This window comes from Abramis brama, assembly GCF_963993115.1.
Source record: "Abramis brama genome assembly, chromosome: 25".
Taxonomy (NCBI): domain Eukaryota; kingdom Metazoa; phylum Chordata; class Actinopteri; order Cypriniformes; family Leuciscidae; genus Abramis; species Abramis brama.
Genome location: NC_139987.1, coordinates 7,436,872 through 7,460,446, shown reverse-complemented (window position 1 = coordinate 7,460,446; position 23,575 = coordinate 7,436,872). Strand labels below are relative to the sequence as shown.

The following is a 23,575-nucleotide window of genomic DNA, read 5'->3' as shown; positions in this document are numbered from 1 at the left end:
GACATGTGATAAATGTCTCAACATTACTAGTCACATAAAACATAATTTGCACAAGTTTTATTTTTCAAGTTTTCAAAAACCTTGAAGAATCAGCCACAGAGGGAAACGTGATCCCTGCTGTCTGCCCTGTATGTAGAAGTATCTGTGAGGAAACCTCAGTTGTCTGCTTTGATTGCTGGCAGCACATTGTCTCCAATCCTTTATTCTCAGTCAGAGAGCTGAGGCACGTGCCTGTGAGAGGAGAGAGAGAGTGAACACTGATCATCTCATCTCAGCCCGCTGGAAATCTCTCTCTCCTGTCACACTCACGTACACGTGTAAGACAGAGAGAAGAGTGGACAGAGCCTGCTAACTCTTACGTTTGGGGCACAAACTGCAAAGCTGCATTCATTTGCTTAGATGAAACACTTCCTGCCAGTTACACACTTACACACGTGAGGGAAGTGTTGCAGGACGAGACCTGGGGTGTAAGGGTCGATCTGCAGGGCCCACATGTGGACAGATGACCCAGATGTGATGCTCAAGGCTGGGGCTTTTATATATATATTATACTTGTCTTACCAATAACAAACAAAGAATCAAAATGGTCAGAATTCTTTCCTCAAAAAGTTTGTTTATTTAGCCTCTCCTTTAATTAAATGTGTTTATTTTATAATTCTTATATATATATATATATATATATATATATATATATATATATATATATATATATATATATATATATATATATATATATATACCTAACCAGGAAACTCTTAGAAACTGAGTTAATTTTTATCCTCTATTGTTTAATAACGCTATACAATCCAAGCTCTCCCTCACTTTCAGAGTCAACCTTGGCTTTTCTGCAGAATAAAACTGTTTATTTCTCTAAACACATGAAAAACACATGTAATGCATTTATAAATAAAAAATAAATCACTGAGAATTTAAATCAAACTTACACATAAAGTAATAATTGTAGTAGCCTAGCCTACAAAGAATTCATGTCACTATTATAAAATTGCATTACTGCAATTACTCCCTGTAAAAATGTTATGGTCAATAAGTTATGACAACATACGTTTTTACATTGCTTTAACAAAATAATTTTTTTAACAGTTTTACAAATCTACTGACTCATTGACTCATTTTTTTAAAGTCAGTTTAATGTAATTTAAGTTGAAATGACTAAAACATCCAAGTTGATTGTCCTTAAAAAATTTAAGGCAGCAACTTTTGTTTTACAGTGTGTAATTCACTGTGGTACAGATTTGCTAAATGTTAACTTAATCTGTGAACAAAAATCAAAAGATGCAGAAAAATTACAGATGATGAGGTGTCATGTGGTTTAAACAGCTCGCAAGAACGCAATTTGTGTTTGTAAATAGCAAAAATACTACGTAAATGAAAATTCTGACATCATTTACTCATCCTCAACTTGTTTCGAATTAAAATTTTTGGGTGAACTATATCCCTTAAATATTCTGCAATATTATGGACTGCACTGACTCTATCTGATGAGACCAAGAGATGGATGATGAGATCATTGTTTTCTCCAGAGCTGCTTAAAAGCTGAATTGAACTCATTCAATTGATGAACTTTACACAGTTATTGAACTCAACCGAATCAACACTGAACTGAATAATGACACTTTTGTCTTTTTAGAGCTTCTTTACAGCAGAATTGAATTTTGTTTGCACTCGGCTTGATTATGATTCAGATTTTACTATAGATTTTGATGCGCTATCCCATCATTTGCATTCGTCCTGCACGTGAATCAAGCTTCACGTGCCTCTGGCACATGGTGATATTTGAGTCACCCACAGGAGGGCAGCCATTAGCTTCATTTAGACTGAATAATGAAAACTGAAAATCTGAAAACATATCTGTTTATATAATAGAAGATACATTCAAACTCTTTTTATTTTTTTTATTTTTTTTTTTTCGAAACACAAAGTAGGCCTACATCCGAATGTGTGAGTGTGTGTGTGTGTGTGTGTGTGAGTGCATGCTCATGTGCACTGAATGTGTAACGTTCATCACGAGTCGACTTCTTTAGGGCACTTTTATGACAATCATGAGAGCAGCATGTGAAGGATACGCGTATAATTGCTTTGCCATAATGAGAGGCAATAATCAGTGCAGATGACATGGTTAACCATTGAGCTCGAAGTAACTGGAAAGCCTTTTAGGATGTAAAATAAGCAGTTAAATAAATAATAAATAAACATTATTAAATTATTTTAATACGCCAATTATTATTACTATTATTTAATCATCTAATTATTTTATGTGTAATAGCTACACCATACAAATATATAAATAAACATAAATTACAATAAATTGCTGTTTGTCATGTACCAAAAACGATGTAAAAATATCTATATGTCAAATTCTGTGTATATTATCAATCAATAGAGTTAATTATTATGTTTATTATGTTAATGTTTGCACTTGCAATTGTAAGGTGATGTAAATAATACTGCATTGTGCACGCGCGCGCTGTACTGCGCATAATCAGCCACGCCTCCTTAAAGCTCGCGACTGCGACTTTAGCCCAAGCCACTCAGTTAGTCACATACAAACGCTCATAAACACAGATTATATGAAATAAGATTAAAACCATCGCGTCAGAAACATTACACAAACGCTGACTTTACAACACAGTGAGTCTGAGTTTCATTCGTCTATACGGAGAGTTGTCAAGCTGTGCTTTTTTACGTCAGGTTAGCTTGTTAGCTTGTAACTTACAATTGTGGTTTGTTTGACAGAATCTGACAGAAGACAAACATTAACTTACATTCAGTCGAGTTCCAGTTTGTTTCAGCCATACTAAACTAGCGCTAGAGATTTCCTCAGACGGAGAGATTTATTACTTTGCTAAGATAATTTAATACATTCATTAATAATATGTATTTATGTACGTGTCTTCTGTGAAACTGTCGTTTATAGATATAGCTGGTGGTAAATATCCACAATGGCCTGTCAGGGTCAGATAAACCTCAGTTTTACTTCACTTTAATGTCTTCACCATCAGATATGGCGTATCGTTAGTGTCACTGGAGGCTGTGAGGCTCAAATCTCAGTGTGTTGATAGTTTGAGGCGGTTGTCAGGAGGAAATCCACTATCTGTGTGTCAAAAGACATTTTATTCTTGCTTGGACCAAAAGCAAGTTCATTTGTCGCGTTTGGAGTGCATATTCATCATGGCTAAGCTTCAGTCGGGGAACGGAGTGCAGTGGAGGGACAACAGGAGTCCGCGGGCCACGCCGGATAATCTGGCCGAGCACGAGAGCTCTTCTCTGGGCTCAGACTCCGAGCTCAACGGGTTCGCCAACACGGAGACCCAGACCGACAGATATGGGTTCATAGGAGGAGCTCAACAGAGCGCAGGAGAAAAGTAAGTGGCAGTCACATTTATGGAGAGAAAAGAGAGAGACATTAACCATAAATACCTGTCAGTTTATGCCAGAGAATCAGTAACACTATACTAACTTTCATTGATAACATTAACAAATATTATTCAGAGTCATATAATACCTAACAGGCACTATAGTTATAACTATCATGTGATTTTGAAACTTTCGCATATTTGCATATATATGTATATGTGTGTGTGTATATATATATTAAAATGTCCTTACTAATGTTTGTTAATGATCTCCTCATGAAAGTTCCTGTGAAGCTACTGATGTTTTTTTGTTTTGGTTTGTGAGTTGGTGCCACATTTTCACACCTGCATTAAGTGGACTCTGAGGACAGTCTTTGCTGAAAGCCCTCGTCCATGTGAGCGCAGATGAGTTGACAGGTCTTTAACACCACTAAAGTCCCCAGTGGTTGTTCTTGCTGAGTTCTTCTAAGCCGACTAGCTTTGAGAAGTGCTTGGTCAGCTCACGTTCCTCCAGCCATGTAATACCGGACGGATATTCTTATGTAATATCATAAGCTGTGACTGTGTGATATCATTTGCTTTCCATATTCTTAATTTGTTTGTGAATTTACTATTTATTTGGAGGCCCAAAGAAGCAGAAAACTGTAAATATTGGTATAATTTACACATTACCATTCAAAAGTTTTGAGGTTGGTAAGATTTGGTAAGATTAAATGTTTTTGAAAGGAGTTTCTTATTTTCACCAAGACTGCATTTATTTGAGAAAAAAAAAAAAAAAAAAAAATTGATATTAAATATCAAAAACAGCAATATTTTGAAATATTCTTACATTTTAAAATAACAGTTTTCTATTTTAATATATTTCATAACATAATTTATTCCTGTGATCAAAGCTGTATTTTCAGCATCATTACTCCAGTCTTCAGTGTCACATGATCCTTCAGAAATCTGATTTGATGCTCAAGAAACATTTATTTTTAACAATGTTGAAAACATTTGTCCAGGTTAATATTTTTGTGGAAAATGTGATACGATTTTTTTCAGGATTCTTTGAAAAATAGAAAGTTCAAAAGAACAGCATTTATTTGAAATATAATTTTTGTGTAACATCATTAATGTCAACATTAATGCATCCTTGTGCAATAAAACTATTAATATCTTTCAAAATAAAAAGCCTTACTCACCCCATACAACTATAGTGTATTAGTCTCAAGACTGTATTGTACAAACTAATGTTCACGCCAAATTCATTTATTTTTTCTTTAGATGATCAAGTAAATTGCCTGCATTCTCTTCCTATGCATCTATTACAAACACTTGTCTGTTTTGCATTGACTTATGAGTGTCTCTAATGGCTCGGGACAATGCAGTTCTGTTTGGCCAAGGAAACATGCACTGATTAAATGAATCTGCTGTTGAATTAATCATAGAAAGGCACATCAGTCCTCTACAGTTCACATGAATCTCCCTTATTCCCTTTGTAACAAAATGTTTCTTTCCAGTCTCTCATTTAGGCTCTCATGCAGGACGTTTCCCTTCTTGCTGTGAACTCCCTTTAGCACTCAGAATGGCTCATTGATTTGTTTTGGCAGAACCTCCCTGCAAGTGTTTTCAGTTGTGAAATAAAACTGCTCAGTGACTCATTCAGTTCATTATACTAGTGTGGCGGTCAGGCGTCTAAATAGTTTTACTCGCTGATAAAATAGCTCAAGACATTGGGTCTGTTTTAAACTCTGATGAGTGCTCGCAGATCCACACAAGCTCTCCATAAGCTCTGTAAATTCTTTACATTCACTGATCCCCGCATGTTCACTTATGTAATACTTTGGCAGATAACACATCTTGTGTAACATAATGAAATGCTTGCGATTTACATTTTGCTTGGCAGAAAATGTATTTAATCTGAAAGGCCATATACACCTAGGATGGCTTGAGTGAGTCATGGGATAATTTTCAGTTTTGGTTGAACTAACCCTTTAAGGACTGTTCTGCATGTGCAAAAATTGTTTAGCACTTTCCAATAAAACTCTGTAAAGCTTATTTGGATTTTACAAAATTATCTTTAAAATACAGTATCCTGAAAAAGGGAAGGTTTTTTTCCCCAGTTGTGTGTGTGTATATATACAGTACCAGTCAAAAGTTTGGAAACACTACTATTTTTAATGCTTTTGAAAGAAGTCTCTTATGCTCATCAAGCCTGCAGTTAAAAAAAAACAAAAAAAACAGTAATATTATGAAATATTATTACAATTTAAAATAATGGTTCTCTTTTTTAATATACTTTAAAATGTAATTTATTTCTGTGATGCAAAGCTGAATTTTCATCAGCAAGTACTCCAGTCTTTGGTGTCTTATGATCCTTCAGAAATCATTCTAATATGATAATTTGATACTCAGTTATTATCAATGATGGAAACAGTTGTGCTGTTTAATATATTTTTTTGGAATACTTTTTTCAGGATTCATTGATGAGTAAAACATTAACAGCATTTATTCATAAAAACAGCATTTATTCAAAATAAAAACATTTCTAACAATATAAATCGTTACCATCACCTTTTATCAATTTAACGCATCCTTGTTGAATTAAAGTACTAATTTCTTTAAAAAAAAATAGTTATTGTTCCCAAACTTTTGAACGGTAGTGTATATTGTTACAAAAGATTTCTATTCTAAATAAATACAGTTCTTTTTAACTTTTTATTCATCAAATAATCCTGAAAAAAGTATCTCAGGTTATAAAAAAATATTAAGCAGCACAACTGTTTCCAACATTGATCATAAATCAGCATATTAGAATGATTTCTGAAGGATCATAAGACACCAAAGACTGGAGTACTTGCTGATGAAAATTCAGCTTTGCATCACAAAAATAAATTACATTTTAAAGTATATTAAAAAAGAGAACCATTATTTTAAATTGTAATAATATTTCATAATATTACTGTTTTTTTTTTTTTTTTTAACTGCAGGCTTGATGAGCATAAGAGACTTCTTTCAAAAGCATTAAAAATAGTAGTGTTTCCAAACTTTTGACTGGTACTGTATATATATATATATATATATATATATATATATATATATACATATACATATATACACACACACAATATGAACAATGAACACAATATGAATGTTTCTTGAGCACAACTGTTTTCAACATTGATAATAGTCAGAAATGTTTCTTGAGTGTCAAATCATCATATTAGAATGATTTCTGAAGGATCATGTGCCAGCTTTGAGCATAGGAATAAATTTGAGTTTAAAAAATATATTCAAATAGGAAACAGTTCTTTTAAATTGTAATAATATTTCTCAGTATTGCTGTTTTTACTGTTTTTGATCAAATAAATGCAGCCTTGGTGAGAAAAAAGAGACTTCTTTCAAATCATCAAAGAGACCTCACAACCCAAACTTTTGAAAGATAGTAAAGATTTTTTCATTTGTGTAAATGCACTCAGCTCCATTTTTTACATTTTTTTTGTTTTTTTTACCATATCAAAATCCATTCCTCAGAAATATGCTGATTCTCTATCTTATAAGAAATGCATTACATTGGTTTTGACTTCGACTGTATAGGAAAAATCTGCTTTTGCCCTTTTTTATTGGAAAATAGCATTTTTCTCCAATTTTCCTTCTCTCTCACACACATCGCTCTTTCTTTCCCATCGAATATCATATAAAAGAGGTCTTTGAGGATTCTGTGTTTGCTGTGAACCATCATGACAGAAAAATCATTCATGCTTAATGAAATTAAAGTCTGTTAAAGAAAGACGACTGTGCTTGTGCTACGAGGACAGTTTGTCTGCACAATTGACAATGACAGTTGCACTTCTCTATGGAGAAGACTCATTTATGACATTTCACCTCTTGGCTTTTGTTTCCCTCCGTTTGTTTACTACTGCCATGGAGATGAAACTGAGAGCCAAGCCTCTGGGGGTTTTAGTGAACCTGTTCACGTTCGGCAAGCACACAACAGAGCTTCATCTGTATTTGTGTCTTATGATGTTCTCTGATTTTGGGATATTTTACAAATAGGAACTTTTTTATTCAAACTGACTTAACTTGTGACCAAAAATAGTTCTCACTTTGAACATGGTTCATCCAATCTGAATTTAGTCTGAACTATCTATATGATTAGGGTTGCCATCTAATAGTCGACCAAACATTAGTTGTTTAGAAGAGGCTAATGCTGCCTTCATGTGCTTCTGTTTTGTTTGTGTACTCTAAACACACAAATTTTGGTTGCAAAAATAAAAACCTCCACAGGAAGTGGCAAAGTCACACAGTCCGTTAACGCGGCTGGCCCATATGGTAATTATGTCGGGCAGGAAATTCAAATGTTCGCCTATCATTCATCAACCTCAAACATGGCTTATCATCATCTTATCTTGCTCTAACATTAACCTAGATAAATATGCGCTATTATTAGTGAAGTGGTGAAGTGAAGTGTAGCCAAGTATGGTGTCCCATACTCAGAATTAGTGCTCTGCATTTCACCCATCCAAGTGCGCACACACAGCAGTGAGTATTGGACACACACCCAGAGCGGTGGGCAGCCATTTTTGCTGTGGCGCCTGTGGAGCGATTGGGGTTATAGGTGCCTTGTTAGGTGCCTCAGTTGTGGGTAATGAGAGTGGAAGAGAGCGCATGTTCATTCACTCCCCCATCTACATTTCCTGCTGGTATTGAGACTCAAACCTGCGACTTTTGGGTTACACTTGCCCCTATTATTAGGCGCACGGTGTGGAAGCTAAATTAGCACTTGCTGCGTGTTATGTTTAAGTTAATGTGCATTTCTCTCTATATTGTAGGCTCATACACTATACTGTGTGGAGACTTCATCTTTGCAGCCGACACTGACTCAGAAACAACTATTTATTAATACATTTTCTTTTTTCTTTTTTTCTGACGCATTCATGATCATTACTTTAGCCAGTGCACTGCAGCAAGCTTTATGTGTGTGCTTAAGGCTCATTATTATGGTTTAGTGGTTTATTTTTCTGTAATGTAGAACAATATCTATGTTTCCATCCAAAGGTGCGAATTTAACTTCTGTGCAAAATTGGAATATCGCATAAAACATTTGGAAATAAAGCAGCGTTTCCATTCTATTTGTTCAAGAGAACAAACTCGTCACTTCCTGGGGAATTGGTGGGGAAGACGCTGTGGCTCTTTTATCCTACATCATAAATGACTTGCGCCTCAGAGCGCACAGAACGAAACACAACAAACACTGTCATGTTATCTTGTGTTCGATGCCTGGTGTTTGGGAACGCAATCGTGTGAGAGGCTTCTGGGAGTTCATTATACCAAAACACTATTTTAATGAAAGACTTTGGCTCAGGCATTTCAGAATAACTAAAACATACGGTGGCCGAGAGAGCTCAACGCGCTGCAACTGAAGAAAACACATGTAAATAGAAAAACACCCGCAAATTAAAGGGTTAGTTCACCCAAAGGTGAAAATTGTGTCAGTAATCACTCACCCTCATGTTGTCCCAACCCGTAAGACTTTCGTTCATCTTCGGAACACAAATAAAGATATTTTTGATTAAATCTTAGAGCTCTTCAGATCACTCCTCCTCCATAGGCTTCTATGTGATGTCATCTGCCGGCCCAGAAAGTTAGTAAAGACAATGTTTAAAATTGTCCAAGTGACTACAGTGGCTCAACCATAAGTTTATCAAGCGACGAGAATACTTTTCGTGTGCAAAAACCCCCCAAAATAACGACTTTATTCAACTATTCAGTTTCTTCTGTGTGGGCCTCTGAGTGAGTTCACGTAGTGTAACAGCGCAGCGCTTCTGGGTTGTACGTCAGAACGTAGGCTCACTATTGGCCCGCATCACACACATAACCAGCGTCGGCCAATAGTGAGCCTACGTTCTGGCGAAAAAGTATTCTCGTCGCTTGATAAACTTATGGTTGAGCCACTGTAGTCACTTGGACATTGTAAACATTGTCTTTGCTAACTCTCTGGGCCGGCAAGTTTCAATTACATAGAAGCCTATGGAGGAGTGATCCAGCTCTCAGATTTAATCAAAAATATCTTTATTTGTGTTCCGAAGATGAACGAAAGTCTTACGGGGTTGGAACAACATGAGGGTGAGTAATTACTGACAGAATTTTCATTTTTGGGTGAACTAACCCTTTAAGAAAACATCTTAATCAGTTTCACAACACGTGTGCTCCAAATACTCACAACACAACCAAATACAGAAACGCACTGCAAATAACACAGACCACAACGAAAATGTTTCCAGGGGACCCCAATAAGTGACGAACCCGGCTGGGACGTGCTTACGCTTCAAAGTCTACTTGATTTTATTTTATTTTAGTATTTATATATAAATATATATATATATGGTGAATGTGTTTCCACCATAGTTTATGTGCATGTTGTCTTATCGAATAAAAAAATTATCCGACTCAGTTGAGCACATATGTTTTTATCAAGGTTTTTTTTTGGCGATATCCCAAAATTTGCTTAAAAACAGGTTGATGGAAAATGGCTATTGTTAGCAATATTACATATAAAATTATTTCTCAGCTCTGAAACTAAAACCATTTTTTACGATGCCCCCCCTCCCCCCCACACACATTTAAGTAATTAAATTAACAATTAAACATGCGACTAGCCGACTAATGGCTTAAACGATTGCTAGTCAACTAGAAATCGGTGGCAGCCCTTCTTATATTAACATTGACACTTTCAGTTCTTTAGTCAGCCAGTTTGTCCGTCTGCCTGCCTGTTGTTTTGGCCATATATAGTGAGTACCAGGAAGGGAACGAAGGGATTTTTCCCGCTGCAGTCATGTGCTTCCTGTTTTCCTCTACTAACTGCAGGCTTTCTGCTTGGACCTGAAGAACGTGTCTATAGGGTGAAAGGAAACACTTTTAGAGTACTTATACGATACTTGTTGTGTGAAAGTGCACTACCCTACCCTTTTCATGAGACCGCTCCTCTTGTACTTGTACTTCAGTCCGTCCTCCAGCCTACATTCATCTCTGTCTTTGTGTTTTCAGCATAACACAATTAGCTGGACCTGCGTACACGGGAAAAGTAAACAGGCGAGCGGCGGGCCCTGTTTCTGTTCTATAGATCTGAACAACCGCAGTCCTCTGTAATCTGATCGCTGACGATAATCCAATCTGGACTGCGTAATCTGTGTACACACGGTGTGTGTGCGAGTATATTTGCTTTCCATTTCAAGACCGTGCGTGAGCGTGTGCCTTCAGGGTTTACGCAGCCTGTCCGGTCTCTAACCTTTTGCCAAAGGATTATTGGGTGCGTTGGATGGTTTCTCAGGGATGGACTTCCCCAACATACTTTTCATAAAACTGTAAATCTCTGTATTGTAATATTTTCCTGTGTTTTATCTTATATAAAGCCACAAAATCTCATATGTAAGGGTGTGTCTGTCAGCTGGTTGTAATAAAAAGGCTTTTAGGCCGAGGTGCTGGGGTCACACGAACACAATCAGACAGAAAGATTCCCAGAAACAGGGCTTTCCCCTGTGATCTCCATCTGTCTGCCCAGAACATTCTTATAAACAGTCATCCCACATTAACATCACATAGAGGTTGTGCAACCAAGTAATTTATTTGAAGACATGTAAGTTGCTAAACACGACGGTAGTGGTTAAAAATGGGTGATTTTTCTTCAGCAGTGGAAAGCAGCTTGTGTTTTGAGTTTCCGTCAGAAGAACTTCCTGTGAACATATGATGACGCCTACAGTACTCTGATTCAGTTGAGCTCATTTGACACACACGTTATGCTTTTCATACAATTGGAGTGGACATATCAGGTCAAGAGTTAACAAGCTTCTAAATATATATATAGGGATGGGTTTGTAAATGAGTAGCAATTTAATAAGTTTCTAAACATAGGGATGCACTTGTAATATATAGGGATGCGTTTGTAAAAACAGTAGTCAACATTTGAAGTGGATCAAAAAAGGTTTTTGAAAGGTTTTGATCCACTTCAAATGTTGACTACTGTATATAGACAATGTATTGTAAAGACATCCCTGTGTTTAAGATGATTTTCTAAACACAGGGATGAATAGGGATGCATTTGTAAATATATAGAGATGAATTTCTAAACATAGGGATGAGTTTATATATATATATAGAGACGCATTTGTTAATATAAAGTCATGCATTTCTAAACAGGCATGAGTTTGTAATAGGAATGCATTTGTAAATATAGGGATTCATTTCTAAACATAGGGATGAGTTTGTAAATATATAGGGATGGATTTCTAAACATAGGGACAAGTTTGTAAGTATATAGGGATTCATTTCTAATCAAATGGATGAGTTTGCAAATATATAGAGATGAATGTCTAAAAATATAGGGACGAGTTTGTAAATGCATAGGGATTAATTTCTAAACATAGAGATGAGTTTGTAAATATATATGGATACATTTCTAAACATAGAGATGAGTTTGTAAATATATATGGATACATTTCTAAACATAGATATAAAGATGGGTTTGTAAATAAATGGAAGTGAGTTTGTAAATATATAGTGATGAATTTGTAAAAAAAAAAAAAATATGAATTTGTAAATAAATATGGGTGAGTTTGTAAATATGAAAGGATGAGCTTCTAAATGTACTATATATATATATAGGGATTAGAAGCATTTTTTTTTTTTTTAATTCTTTAAATCTGCTTTTCAGATTTCTTTGTACAACTAAATGTATATTTAACTACACATAACACAGTAACAGGTTTCTGGTTTCATGTTGAGCTGGACAGGAAGAAAGCGTGGTTATGATTGGTGAAGAAGCACTCTGACCGGTTCAGTGAGGAAGTGAGTTGTTAGGCTGATTAAAACTGCCATTGTAGACTCAGTAGCAGTGATTCTCTGCTGGTGAATAGCGTTGCAGAAAACACTGTCAGGGTATTTTTTATAAACACAGATCAGATACACCATTACCATTAATAGAACAGATTGTCATGAACGTCTGTTCTGAACAAGAACCGGTTCTCTGTTCCTAACCCCATATTTGCTAGCATGCGTGATTTTGTATGTGTGGGTGTGCTTACATGCATATTATATCAGATAAATGATCTAATCTCTCTTTGTTCTCTCTCGATACAGTGATGATATTCCTCCAGACGTGATCCGGCAGAGAGAAGCCAAATGGCTGGATATGCTGAACAGTTGGGACAAGTGGATGGCCAAAAAACACAAGAAGGTTGGACTCTGGCAAACAGGCCTGTGTTTGTCCACAGGTTTTACTTTTGTTCTCGAATCGCTCAAATTCTTTAGAGAATGCCGAAACGTTCATAAAACGTTCAACAACAGCAATCATGTCCACATGATGCTATCTTAGGAATTTGACTACACATCTCACACACCATTTGCTTCACAAACTGTTTAATAGAATCAGATAAAGTTATGACCAGGCCCGCAAAAAAACTCTGTGACAACCACTAGTCTCTTCAATAATGTTAGATGGCTTTTTACCATTTGCTTTTATAATTCTCACTGATGATTATCTTTGTGCTGAATCTCTCTTCAGTGACTAACCTTCCAGACAAAACACTGAGTTAGTCATTTCACAAGTTAACAGCAGCTAGACGCCACATCTGCAGCTCATGCATAATTACTGTAATTCAGCTCCACAAGGCCTGTTGCGAATATTTGCGATGTCCATTATTATTCCAGTTACATTTTGCCATAAAAAAAATGTCATTTTAAGCATATATAGAAATGAAATGCTCTTTTTTTATGTCTATTATTGCTGTGGTAGTGAGTTTTGCAAGCACACTAAATGAGCACTCACACTCACACAGAAGTATAAATGAGGCTTATTAACACAAGTTCTCAGTTTCATTTAATGTTTGTGTAATGGCATATGTCATTGGCCATTAAGGGTTGTAGGTCATAATACGAGTGTACAATCCCACTGTCTTTCTCTCCGCCTCTCTGAAGGTGAAGTTGCGTTGTCAGAAGGGCATCCCTCCATCACTCAGAGGTCGTGCGTGGCTTTATCTTTCTGGAGGCAAAGTGAAGAAAGAGCAGAATCTGGGCAAATTTCAGGTGAGACTGAGAGCATCTCCAAGGTTTGTCCACTCGAGCCTTTGGTAGCACCACGCCACTGCACTAAAACAACTCGATTCTGCCACCTTCTGAGACACCTTATTTCAGCCAAATCTCTATATTTTAAGCCAAATAATTTAATTATTTTATTAAGCAAGGATGCAAATTCGTCTAAAGTGACAGCAAAGACATTTAAGATGTTGCAAAACATTTCTATTTTAAATAAATGCTTTCCTTTTGAACTTTCTGTTCATCAAAGAATCCTGAAAAAACAATGTTATCATGGTTTTCACAAAGCAGCACAACACTGATAATAATCAGAAATATTTCTTGAGCATCATATTAGAATGATTTCTGAAGGATCATGTGACACTGAAGACTGGAGTAATGATGTTGAAAATACAGCTTTGATCACAGGAATAAATTACTTTTTAACATATATTACAATAGAGAACAGTTATTTTAAATTGGAATAATAATATAATAATATGTAATAATATATGTAATAATCTGTGTGCGTGATGCATTTTAATGCTATCTTAAATCTATTTATGTCAGTTTTAAGTCCTGTGCTGTCAGTTATCATTGTATTTTGGGGTTTAAAAGGCCATTCATATTCAGTAATATTATCGATTTTACTGGCACTGAAAACAAAAGTGGATGAGCACTACCTTGGCAACATCTACACTGTTACTGAATCAATATTGAACTGACTTTAGCTGAATAATTTGAACTACTTTCGTAATTGATGAACTTTGCAACATTGACAGTTATTGAATTGAAACAACATTGAGCTGAAAAATAACAGTATTGTTCTCTCTAGAGCTACTTTACATTAACACTTATTTTCCTGTTTTATTAAAGTGAAGCTGCTTTGAAACTACCTGTGTAGTATAAAGCGCTATATGAATAAATGTGACTTGACTTGGCAGGAGTTGGACAGTCAGCCAGGAGATCCTAAATGGCTGGACGTGATAGAAAAAGACCTCCACAGACAGTTTCCGTTCCACGAGATGTTTGTAGCTCGAGGAGGCCACGGGTACGTCACCTCACCTACAAGCCTCAGCCTTTGAACCTCATCAGTTCTGTTGCACAACGCATTGATCTGTGTGTGTGCAGGCAGCAGGATCTGTTCCGGGTGTTGAAGGCGTACACACTGCACAGGCCGGAGGAGGGTTACTGTCAGGCTCAGGCCCCTATAGCCGCAGTGCTGCTCATGCACATGCCTGCTGAGGTTCGTGTTTGTGCTCCTCTCTGATCACTCACTCGCCCCTGGATGCCTCTCATCAATCATTTATTGATTCATACAGTTATCTATTGAACTGTTTTATGTGTTATAACAAAACACTATAATCATCAGTAACACTTTATCTGAAGCCTTCATGTATAATACATTATAAAGGTATTAATAATGTATGTTTTAATGCAATGTTAAAATGCATTATAATATTTGCAGATTCTTTGTTACATCAATTGGTTGTTTGTCATGTTTTAATGCATTATATGCTCTCAAGGTGTAACAAGGAATATATTATATTAAGTATTCTAATGCATTTATTATGGTTGGTTATAAATATAGTGAGATCATAGGTGCTTTACAGGCATAATATACATTAAGGCATTAAAATACTTTTATAATGCATTATATATATAAATGCTGCAAGTGTTATCGAATCATTATTAATATATAATTTATATACATATAAATAAATACACACACAGACGTGACACATTAATGCATACATAAATACATGTGTATACATATAAACACACACACACACACACACATATATATATATATATATTCCAAGTTGACTAGCAGTAGTAGTATATTTTAATCGACTAGTCTCACACATCCTTAAAATATATATATATATATATATATATATATATATATATATATACACACACACACGCATACATAAATAAGTTTGCTTGAATGGTTTAAATGCTTTGAGTACAGAAGCAAATTAAGCTTATATACCCCTATCTGGTCTCTTATTCTTTTATGGTCATGCTGTGGTAGGATGCATTCTGGGGTCTGGTCCAGATCTGTGAGAAGTATCTGCCCGGATACTACAGCGCAGGCCTGGTAAGAGCAGACAACACACAGTCCTCCTCCACTCAGAACTTCTCTGCATGCTGTCAACCCTCAGATCCACACGAGAGCAATCAATCATCCTGACAAAACACTCGATCGATCGCTGACAAGACGCTGATGCTTTCAGGTTGCGTTTGCACTGTTCTGCCAGGGGAAATCTGCTGATGTAGAGAGCTGTTGTTCAGTGTGATCAGAGTTCAAGGGTTGCTTCTCTTGTACGCTTCACAGCCTGTCTAACCCAGCAGAACTGATTAACCAGGCTCTCCTAGTTAAACTGCACCTGTAGCGCATCGTCTCAACAAGACTTTTGCAGAACAATAGCTACTTAACTTGGGATTTTATGGCTTCTGATTGTTAGCAGCGTGAATGCAATTGAACAGAGGTTTCAGAGCTGCTACTCTAGCCACGTACAAACTGCAGTGAGTTTAACCCCATTCGACAACCTCATTCTGTGAGTTTACTCCCAAAAAATAAAGGCTGGCCCACACTAAAGGATTTTTTAAGTCTTATCAGATTTTCAAAATGTGAGAGACCACAAACATGACGATAAAAAGTTTTGTTCCTCTAGTGTGTGTGGAGTGCCGTGATGTGATCAGGAAAGCACAACACACACTTATGGCGCATTTCCACTGCATGGTACGGTACGGTACGGCTCGCTTCGGCTCGCTTTAAATTGTACCACCTGAAAACACTGCAGATCACTGATTGGTCAGACAGAATCATCACTACCAGCGTCATTGTATTTACGACACGAGACACTAAACCCGCTAGATTTAAATAGCAGGTAGACAACAGCCAGCGCTGTAGCACCTGTTTTAAAAGTATTTGCTTTAAAAAAAAAAAAAAAAGAGTATAAACTTCAAAAAAAGAAATGGCTGAATCGTGGTCAGTGGACGAGGTGCAGACGTTCCTCTCGTTGGTTGCCGAGGAGTGGATGGGGAAACACGGAATGAAAAATTTGCATTTAATATGATGATGTCATGGCAGTAGAGACGGCAACTATAACGATCAGTCCCACCCACTTTGAAGCGGTACTAACTGTAGTGGAAAAGCAACCGAGCTAAAGCGAACCGAACCGTACCGAGTCGAGTCGTACCACGCAGTGGAAAGCGAAGCGAGCCAAACCGTTCTGCGCCGAGTCGAACCGTACCGAGCCGAACCGAGCCGTACCATGCAGTGGAAAAGCGTCATAACAGATTCAGTCATGACACATTTGATGTTTAATGTCAAGTTTGTGGACCAATAGGATTTAATTTTGTGCGGGGTTACCTATCGCTCTAGGACGTGTATTAGGGTTTCAGTTAATTGGGCTCTCAAATTGACCAGTACAATCTTTAGTATTGACAAAACTGCTGTCCTCAACAGTCTTGTTCAGCTTACTTGCAGGGTTAAGGAATAAAATGTTTAATTTTTTTTGTGTAATGTTATTTTTTTTTCGGGGGGGGGGCTGTTCCATTACCAGGAATCCAGTGCGATCCAGCATAATGTGAGGTCTTTTGTGTCTGACCCTCAGGAGTCAACAGACAAATGCTCCAGAGTGGGCGGCAGGACCCTGCCTGTCAGATAAGGAGTGAACTAGATTAAACCAACATCAGGATCTTCCTCCTCTCTCTCTCTCTCTCTCTCTCTCTCTCTCTCTCTCTCTCTCTCTCTCTCTCTCTCTCTCTCTCTCTCTCTCTCTCTCTCTCTCTCGCTCTTTCTCTCTCTCTCTCTCTCTCTCTCTCTCTCTCTCTTTCTCACTTGCTTCTGCCTGCGGGGTTTCCTCTTACCGTTTCTGTTGTTAGCGTGTGAATTGTAGCTGTCAAAATTTGTTTAACACATCCATGGTCTTGTGTTCGCAGTGTCAGATTGTAGGAACTTATCAGCGAAACTGATCATTCACCACAGATGATTTGCATGCTGGGAATCTGTTTAACATTGAAAGCGGTTATAGGGAAATGGATCCACTGCAATACATCCCAGACTTCACTTTGTCATCTTTCTTTGTTTTTTCCCCATCTCTGTCTGCACAGGAGGCCATCCAGTTAGACGGCGAGATCCTGTTCGCTCTGCTCAAGCGCGTGTCCCCGGTGGCCCACCGGCATCTGAAGAAACACAAGATTGACCCTATCCTCTACATGACAGAGTGGTTCATGTGTGCCTTCTCTAGAACGCTGCCCTGGGCCTCTGTGCTGCGCGTGTGGGACATGTTCTTCTGTGAGGGTGAGACTTTAACACCGTGTGCACTTTGTCCATTGTTGACAGCTCACCCCTCCACAGAGGGGATTTGCACATTGCTACTTGTGACATTTACTTGCAGAGTGCAATAACTTTATGCCAAAGCAGATGTGTAAATGTTTTACATGCTCACTTCAGAGGTTTTTCCAGAAAGCAATGTTAGCTCACCGTCACATATACCCTGAACTCTTGCTTGATTAACCCAAAGCTTGCTTACTCGAGGTGTGCAGATTCCAAAACACACATACTGCCTGTCAAGCTTACTCATTTTTATTATTACTTGCCACATTTTAGAATAACAGTAAAGCTATTCACTGTTAATAATATTAAAGTAATATGTTTTATTTGTTAATTTTATTTGATGGACAATCAATTATGAAAACACATTCATTGTATGTCTGTTTCCTGTCGACCAAAGCTCTAAAGTAAGTGATTACGCATTTATTTATAGTGTGATTTGCCGCCGAAGCCGAGGATGACGAATACCTTCAAAGACGAGGATGCAACAAAAGAGAGCAGTTTTTAAACATATATTTAACATTATATACATTGAAACATGATATGAGCCCACATGTTTTGCATGTATAGAGCTGTCACTGTAATAGTTCTGACACATCACTGTCCTTCACTCACCACCTTTCGCAACTGTCTTGATAACGTCGGGTATGTAAAATCTTTGAAGTGACCATGAGCGCAGAATTGTGACGAATGTTGATCCAGAGTGACGTAAAGGTCGCATGAATTCCGGTACGACTGTTCAGACTGAGGTCGCATTGCAAAACACCTGACCTGTGTCGGAGGATTTAGCACCACACATGGACGTGGCACGAATCAGAATCGAAAAGATCATATTCCGTGTGGTCACGTGAGCAAATAAAAATCGGATTTGGGCCACATTAACTGCAGTCTCGTGGCCAAAGTTACATATACACTGTTGCCTAATGGAAATGCATGTCTGTGTGTGATGCAGGAGTGAAGATCATCTTCCGCGTGGGTCTGGTGCTGCTGAAGTGCATGCTGGGATCTCAAGAGAAACTGAAGGCGTGCCAGGGCCAGTATGAGACCATGGAGCTGCTCAGATCTATTGAGCCACGATACATGCATGAGGTTTTCCTAGTGCAAGAGGTATCGCACACATATACCCTTACGTGTTACACTTGAATTGTTGCATATTGCATAGTTTTTCTTATAATTATGAATGAATGAATGAATGATCATTTTGAATAGAAATAGTAGGCAGTGTACATTATATTCTGTGCAGTGTGTATTCAGCAACAGCCAAACATAACCTGTGTCTCCCCCTGCTGGTTGTAACATGTCTTTTCAGCACATGCCTGCCTTTAGTACCATTTGATTTGCCTTAAGCAGGAACTTTATTGACGCTATTGGATGGAAACCTCGTATCTTGATATTGAGTCTCCCAATAGATATAAAATATATATATCTGAGGAGCAGAGAGGAGTGTCTTAGTCTAGCATTTGTCGTCGATTCATAGCCAAAATAGCATTTGTGAAGCACTTTATCTTTTATAAACATGAGATTTTGGCCAAATGACAGAAAAACTGAGCGCCCACACAGCTACAATAAACGTTATGACCTGTAAGTTGATGAAAACATAATGCAATGCACTTGCTGCCTCAGATGCTGCCGTTCTGATGACGGACAAAACATGCATGTCCAAAATTCTCTAAAATTTACTGGTTGAAAACCTAATAACTCCTTTTGAGTTCAGTTTTGGTTAATGTTAATAATATAATGACACGTGCAAGTGTCTGATCAAATATAGAGCCACAATTTCAACTTTGACAATACAGTGTTTTTCCCTTTTCTATTATTGTTATTGACCATTTAAGACGTATATCTCCCTCCCTGTCAGGTCATTGAATTGCCCGTGTCTGAGCGAGACATAGAGAAGGAGCACCTCTCTCAGCTCCGGCGCTGGAAGGAGACCCACGGAGAGCTGCACTGTAAATCCCCACCCAGAATGCACGGCGCCAAAGCCATCATGGCCGCCGAGCCGCCCAGTCGCCAGGAGCTCAAACAAAATCCCACAATCATCGTCGAGGCCCCGCAGACCACCGAGAGCAAGGCGGACAAAGGGAAAAAAGTCAAGAAGAGCAAAACGGAGAAGAATAAAGACACCATTAACACCTCGCCTCCCCTGAATCCGTACCCATTACCCAGAGACCCAGCATTGCAGAGCGACAACCTCTCGCAGCTCCTGCAGAAAGACACGCTCCTGCAGAGCTCCAGTCAGAGTCTTAGCAGCGCAGAGCACGACACATACCTGTGAACCGCTGCTAAAACATCTGGCATCAGTCCGCCCCGGCCTCCCCACTCTCAGGATTTCGCATCAGAGGGGAGGTCACATGACCAAACTATACTTGTGGAAGTCACAGGTTATTACAGAGGATGAAACTTTACATCATGAGCTTTAAAGTGCGTTTACAGGATTATATGTTTATGTGCATGTTTGGAAATGAAATGAAGGACAAATAGCCAAAAGCAAGTCTCAGATCTCTGAATGAAGCGTTCGTGAGCTGCGCTGGATGCAGATGTTCTCGTGCGCTTTAAAATAGTGGTTCCTGCTAGCAAGTACAGAAGACACACTCTAGTGGGATGCAAGTACATTTCCTCCATCTTCCTCAGGAGATTACATTTGTCTGTTTTTGTTCGTTAATATTTATGCCTAAATTTAAGATTTTTGTATTTGAATTGCATATACAATTTTCATCCGTCAGGCCCTTGCACACTGAGTCCAAAATTCGCATCCGAAATTTTCGCACGTTAAAAAATAAATACGACCTCGCGTTATGTCAAACACGCTTGCACACTGCCTCCGAAACTTTCGTCCGTCAAAAAATGTTTTGAATCAGGTTAAATTTTCTGCGTTCTTCGCATCCGTAGCAAGCATTTTGAATGGTGTTTTGACAATTTAGAGCCACCGAATCACGAATATTCACGAATACGAAAAAAATGCATGCGAAAATTTCGGACTCAGTGTGCAAGGACCTTTACACAGTTTTAACATTAATGAACTAATACAATATGATGCAGATTTGTCAGTCATACAGACATGAAACGGGTAAGATTTCTGTAATAGTACTAATAAACTAAACGTTTTAAATGCACAATAACCTGGTTTATATATTTATCATCAATCAATATGATCGTTACATTCATTTTAACTGATTGAATATTACTTGTTCATACTTTTTAACTGAATAAATGCAATTATTTTCACGATTTATGCTCATTATAAGCAATTTGGTTGAATATATTTTGAAAATATTTAAATAAAATCAAAGTGAGTGCAGAAATGTTACCCTTTTCTTTCTCTATTTATGTATGACTGACAAATATTCATCACATTAAGTTTAATAGGTTTTTTAAACTGTGTAATTCAAATTTCATAATTATGCAATTCAAATACATGAAATTTAGGCCTACATATACATTTTTTTGGAGTGAATGGTTCTCCCAAAAAAAAAAAAAAGTGTATTTCCTATTTCAAAATCTGCATGTTGTTATTTTTATCAGTGGAACCAAAAAGCATCAGTTTTGAAGAATCTTTACGCTGCACTTTTCCACAGTGACCCATCTGGCATTAAAATGCCTTACAAGTTAATATAACATCATATGTGTTTCCTTAACTTTTAGATCAGAGCTGTGTAAATATTCTTCTGAGAAAATGAGAGTGAGTAAATAATAATGTAATTAACTCTTTAAGTACTTGTCATTAGCATCAAAATGAGTGGAAGATTTTGCATCTGCCTGGCAGAAAATATTTCTCTGAATTCAGTTGTAACTCATCATCTTGACCACTAAGGGACTCTATTGAGCTTCTTTTTCTTTTCAATCCCAAGTTCAGTTGCAGTTCACCTTCTTGAACACTAGAGCAGAATTGGGAGAGATTACATCACATGACCAAAAACTGTACAGATTCATGTTCTCTGACATTGCTGACAACATTAACTATATAAAACTATTGAACTTAGTGCCAAAATGAAAACAGAATTCACTATTTTGCTAAATAGATTTTAATTCCCTGCAAAAGTCAATCGTAATCAATCCAGTGAATGAACTTTTGGGAGAATCATGTTATAAGGCAAGCTGGTTTGCACACATTCAGTGCATATGTTCCAGTTATAATCATCTTGTATTTCTGTTACGGTCCAATGTTATCTTATGTGTAAGTTAGATGTGTACATGACTTTTGACTGTCAAATTCTTGACCAAGAGATTGTTTTTGCACATTGCCATCTTGATTTACTCAAAATGAAGGCATGCTGTAGGGCACAATACTCTGACCTTTTGTAGGGTGAAGAAATTATATTTTTTAAATATCAATGATTTATTTTCTCTGATGTAAATAGCCAAGACAATTGTAACACTATGAGACTTTTTATTTCTCTTCTTGCTATGGCTTCTTGTAAGATATGTATGTTCATGAGCATTTATGGCAAGATTTCCTATGTATTCGCTTATTGGTCGAGGTGTAGACATTGTTGCTGCAAGTCTTCTTCTTTGAGAGGAATTGATCTATCTCATATCAGATGTTATTTCATTTAACTGACACCATTCACTCAATATTTCACTATGAGGAACCACAAACTGACACTTATGCATGCTTGACCTCTCGACTGCTGAATTGTATACACTGATGATCCCGGTGTCATATTTATTAAGCTTTTTAGAATTAGGTTCAATACTCTTGTGGGAAATCACACGCATTGAGGTTGAGAAGGCATTCTCATATAGATTTAGTGCCAAAAACAATGCTGTAATAAAGCTATATTATATTTTTAATGAGAGAAGCAAGCATATTCTTAATTTTGTAACGCTTTATTTTCAGTGTCCTTGTTACACATTACATGTAGTTACTGTAGTAAAAACAGTAAAATATGCATAATTACATGCAACTAACCCTAAACCAAACCGTAACCCTATATGTACATATTTAATTATTATTATTCAGTAATTACATGTATAATTACACTGTAACACGGACACTGACATAAATTGTAACCCTTAATTTTTGGGTTACTTTACAATTAGGTTCCATTAGTTAACATGTGCATTAACTAACAATAAGCAATACATTTGTTACAGGATTAATGGGTAACACTTTATTTTACAGTGTCTGTTACATGTAGTAATAGCTATACATTATGCATAATTACATGCAACTAACCCTAATCCTAATGCTATTATATAGTAAGTACGTGGTTAATTGATATTACTTAGTACTTAATGTATAATTACACTATAACAATGACACCTTAAAATAAAGTATAACATATTCATGCTTTATTTCATGTTAACCGTTAACAAATGAAACCTTATTGTAAAGTGTTTGCCATATTTACTGGTTTCGTTGATGCAGTGGTTCAAAGATTTACATTTTAGAGCCCTTGAAAGGGACCAGCTGAATCCCAGCACTATTTGGGAGAATCCACACGTCACTTTGATAAGAAATGAGTTATTTTAGATTTTTTCATGTTTTCTTTCTTATTCACACTCAAATTGTTACATCGTACTGTATGCAAATTCAAGTTTGAGCAGTTTTTCATGAAATAAATGTGATCCTCTCAGCGTGTCAGTTGGTGAATGGTTGTTTGCGTCAGTCATTAGTGAGTCAGGCAGGGTCCGGAGGGAAGAGTGCGAGGGAATGAGGGATGAGGAGAGGTGAAAGAGGGTACTGTGGCTGTGTGCAATGGACACCTGTTGTCTGAGCTCTCGCAGATTTGCATGTCAAAGGTGCTGGCGTGCTCCCCTCTCCTCATCTCCTCACCACAGCGTTTCCCAGAACCCCCTCCTG

At 37.2% G+C, this 23,575-nt stretch overlaps 1 protein-coding gene across 2 annotated transcripts; it reads left to right on the top strand.

Moving 5' to 3' along the window:
- The first annotated feature begins 2,511 nt into the window (after positions 1-2,511).
- tbc1d10ab (TBC1 domain family, member 10Ab) lies at positions 2,512-23,353 on the top strand. Of its 2 annotated transcripts, XM_084104060.1 has the most exons (10): positions 2,512-2,649; positions 3,021-3,383; positions 12,492-12,588; positions 13,329-13,436; positions 14,369-14,475; positions 14,556-14,670; positions 15,463-15,528; positions 17,550-17,739; positions 18,725-18,879; positions 19,631-23,353. In XM_084104060.1, the coding sequence occupies exons 2-10, from the start codon at positions 3,190-3,192 to the stop codon at positions 20,045-20,047; spliced, it is 1,449 nt and encodes a 482-aa protein (XP_083960186.1). In that variant the 5' UTR covers positions 2,512-2,649; positions 3,021-3,189; the 3' UTR covers positions 20,048-23,353. The 2 variants fall into 2 exon arrangements, with proteins under 2 accessions (XP_083960186.1, XP_083960187.1); XM_084104061.1 differs by lacking the exon at positions 2,512-2,649 and having other exon boundaries at positions 2,986-3,383.
- Positions 23,354-23,575: the final 222 nt, after the last annotated feature.

What these genes read in the sequence shown, in the direction of transcription:
- tbc1d10ab (XM_084104060.1), top strand. Translation starts at nt 3,190, where the DNA reads ATGGCTAAGCTTCAGTCGGGGAACGGAGTGCAGTGGAGGGACAACAGG. An exon ending in AGAATCTGGGCAAATTTCAG is followed by an intron (nt 13,437 to 14,368) that starts GTGAGACTGAGA and finishes TTGACTTGGCAG; the next exon opens with GAGTTGGACAGTCAGCCAGG. An exon ending in GTAGCTCGAGGAGGCCACGG is followed by an intron (nt 14,476 to 14,555) that starts GTACGTCACCTC and finishes GTGTGTGTGCAG; the next exon opens with GCAGCAGGATCTGTTCCGGG.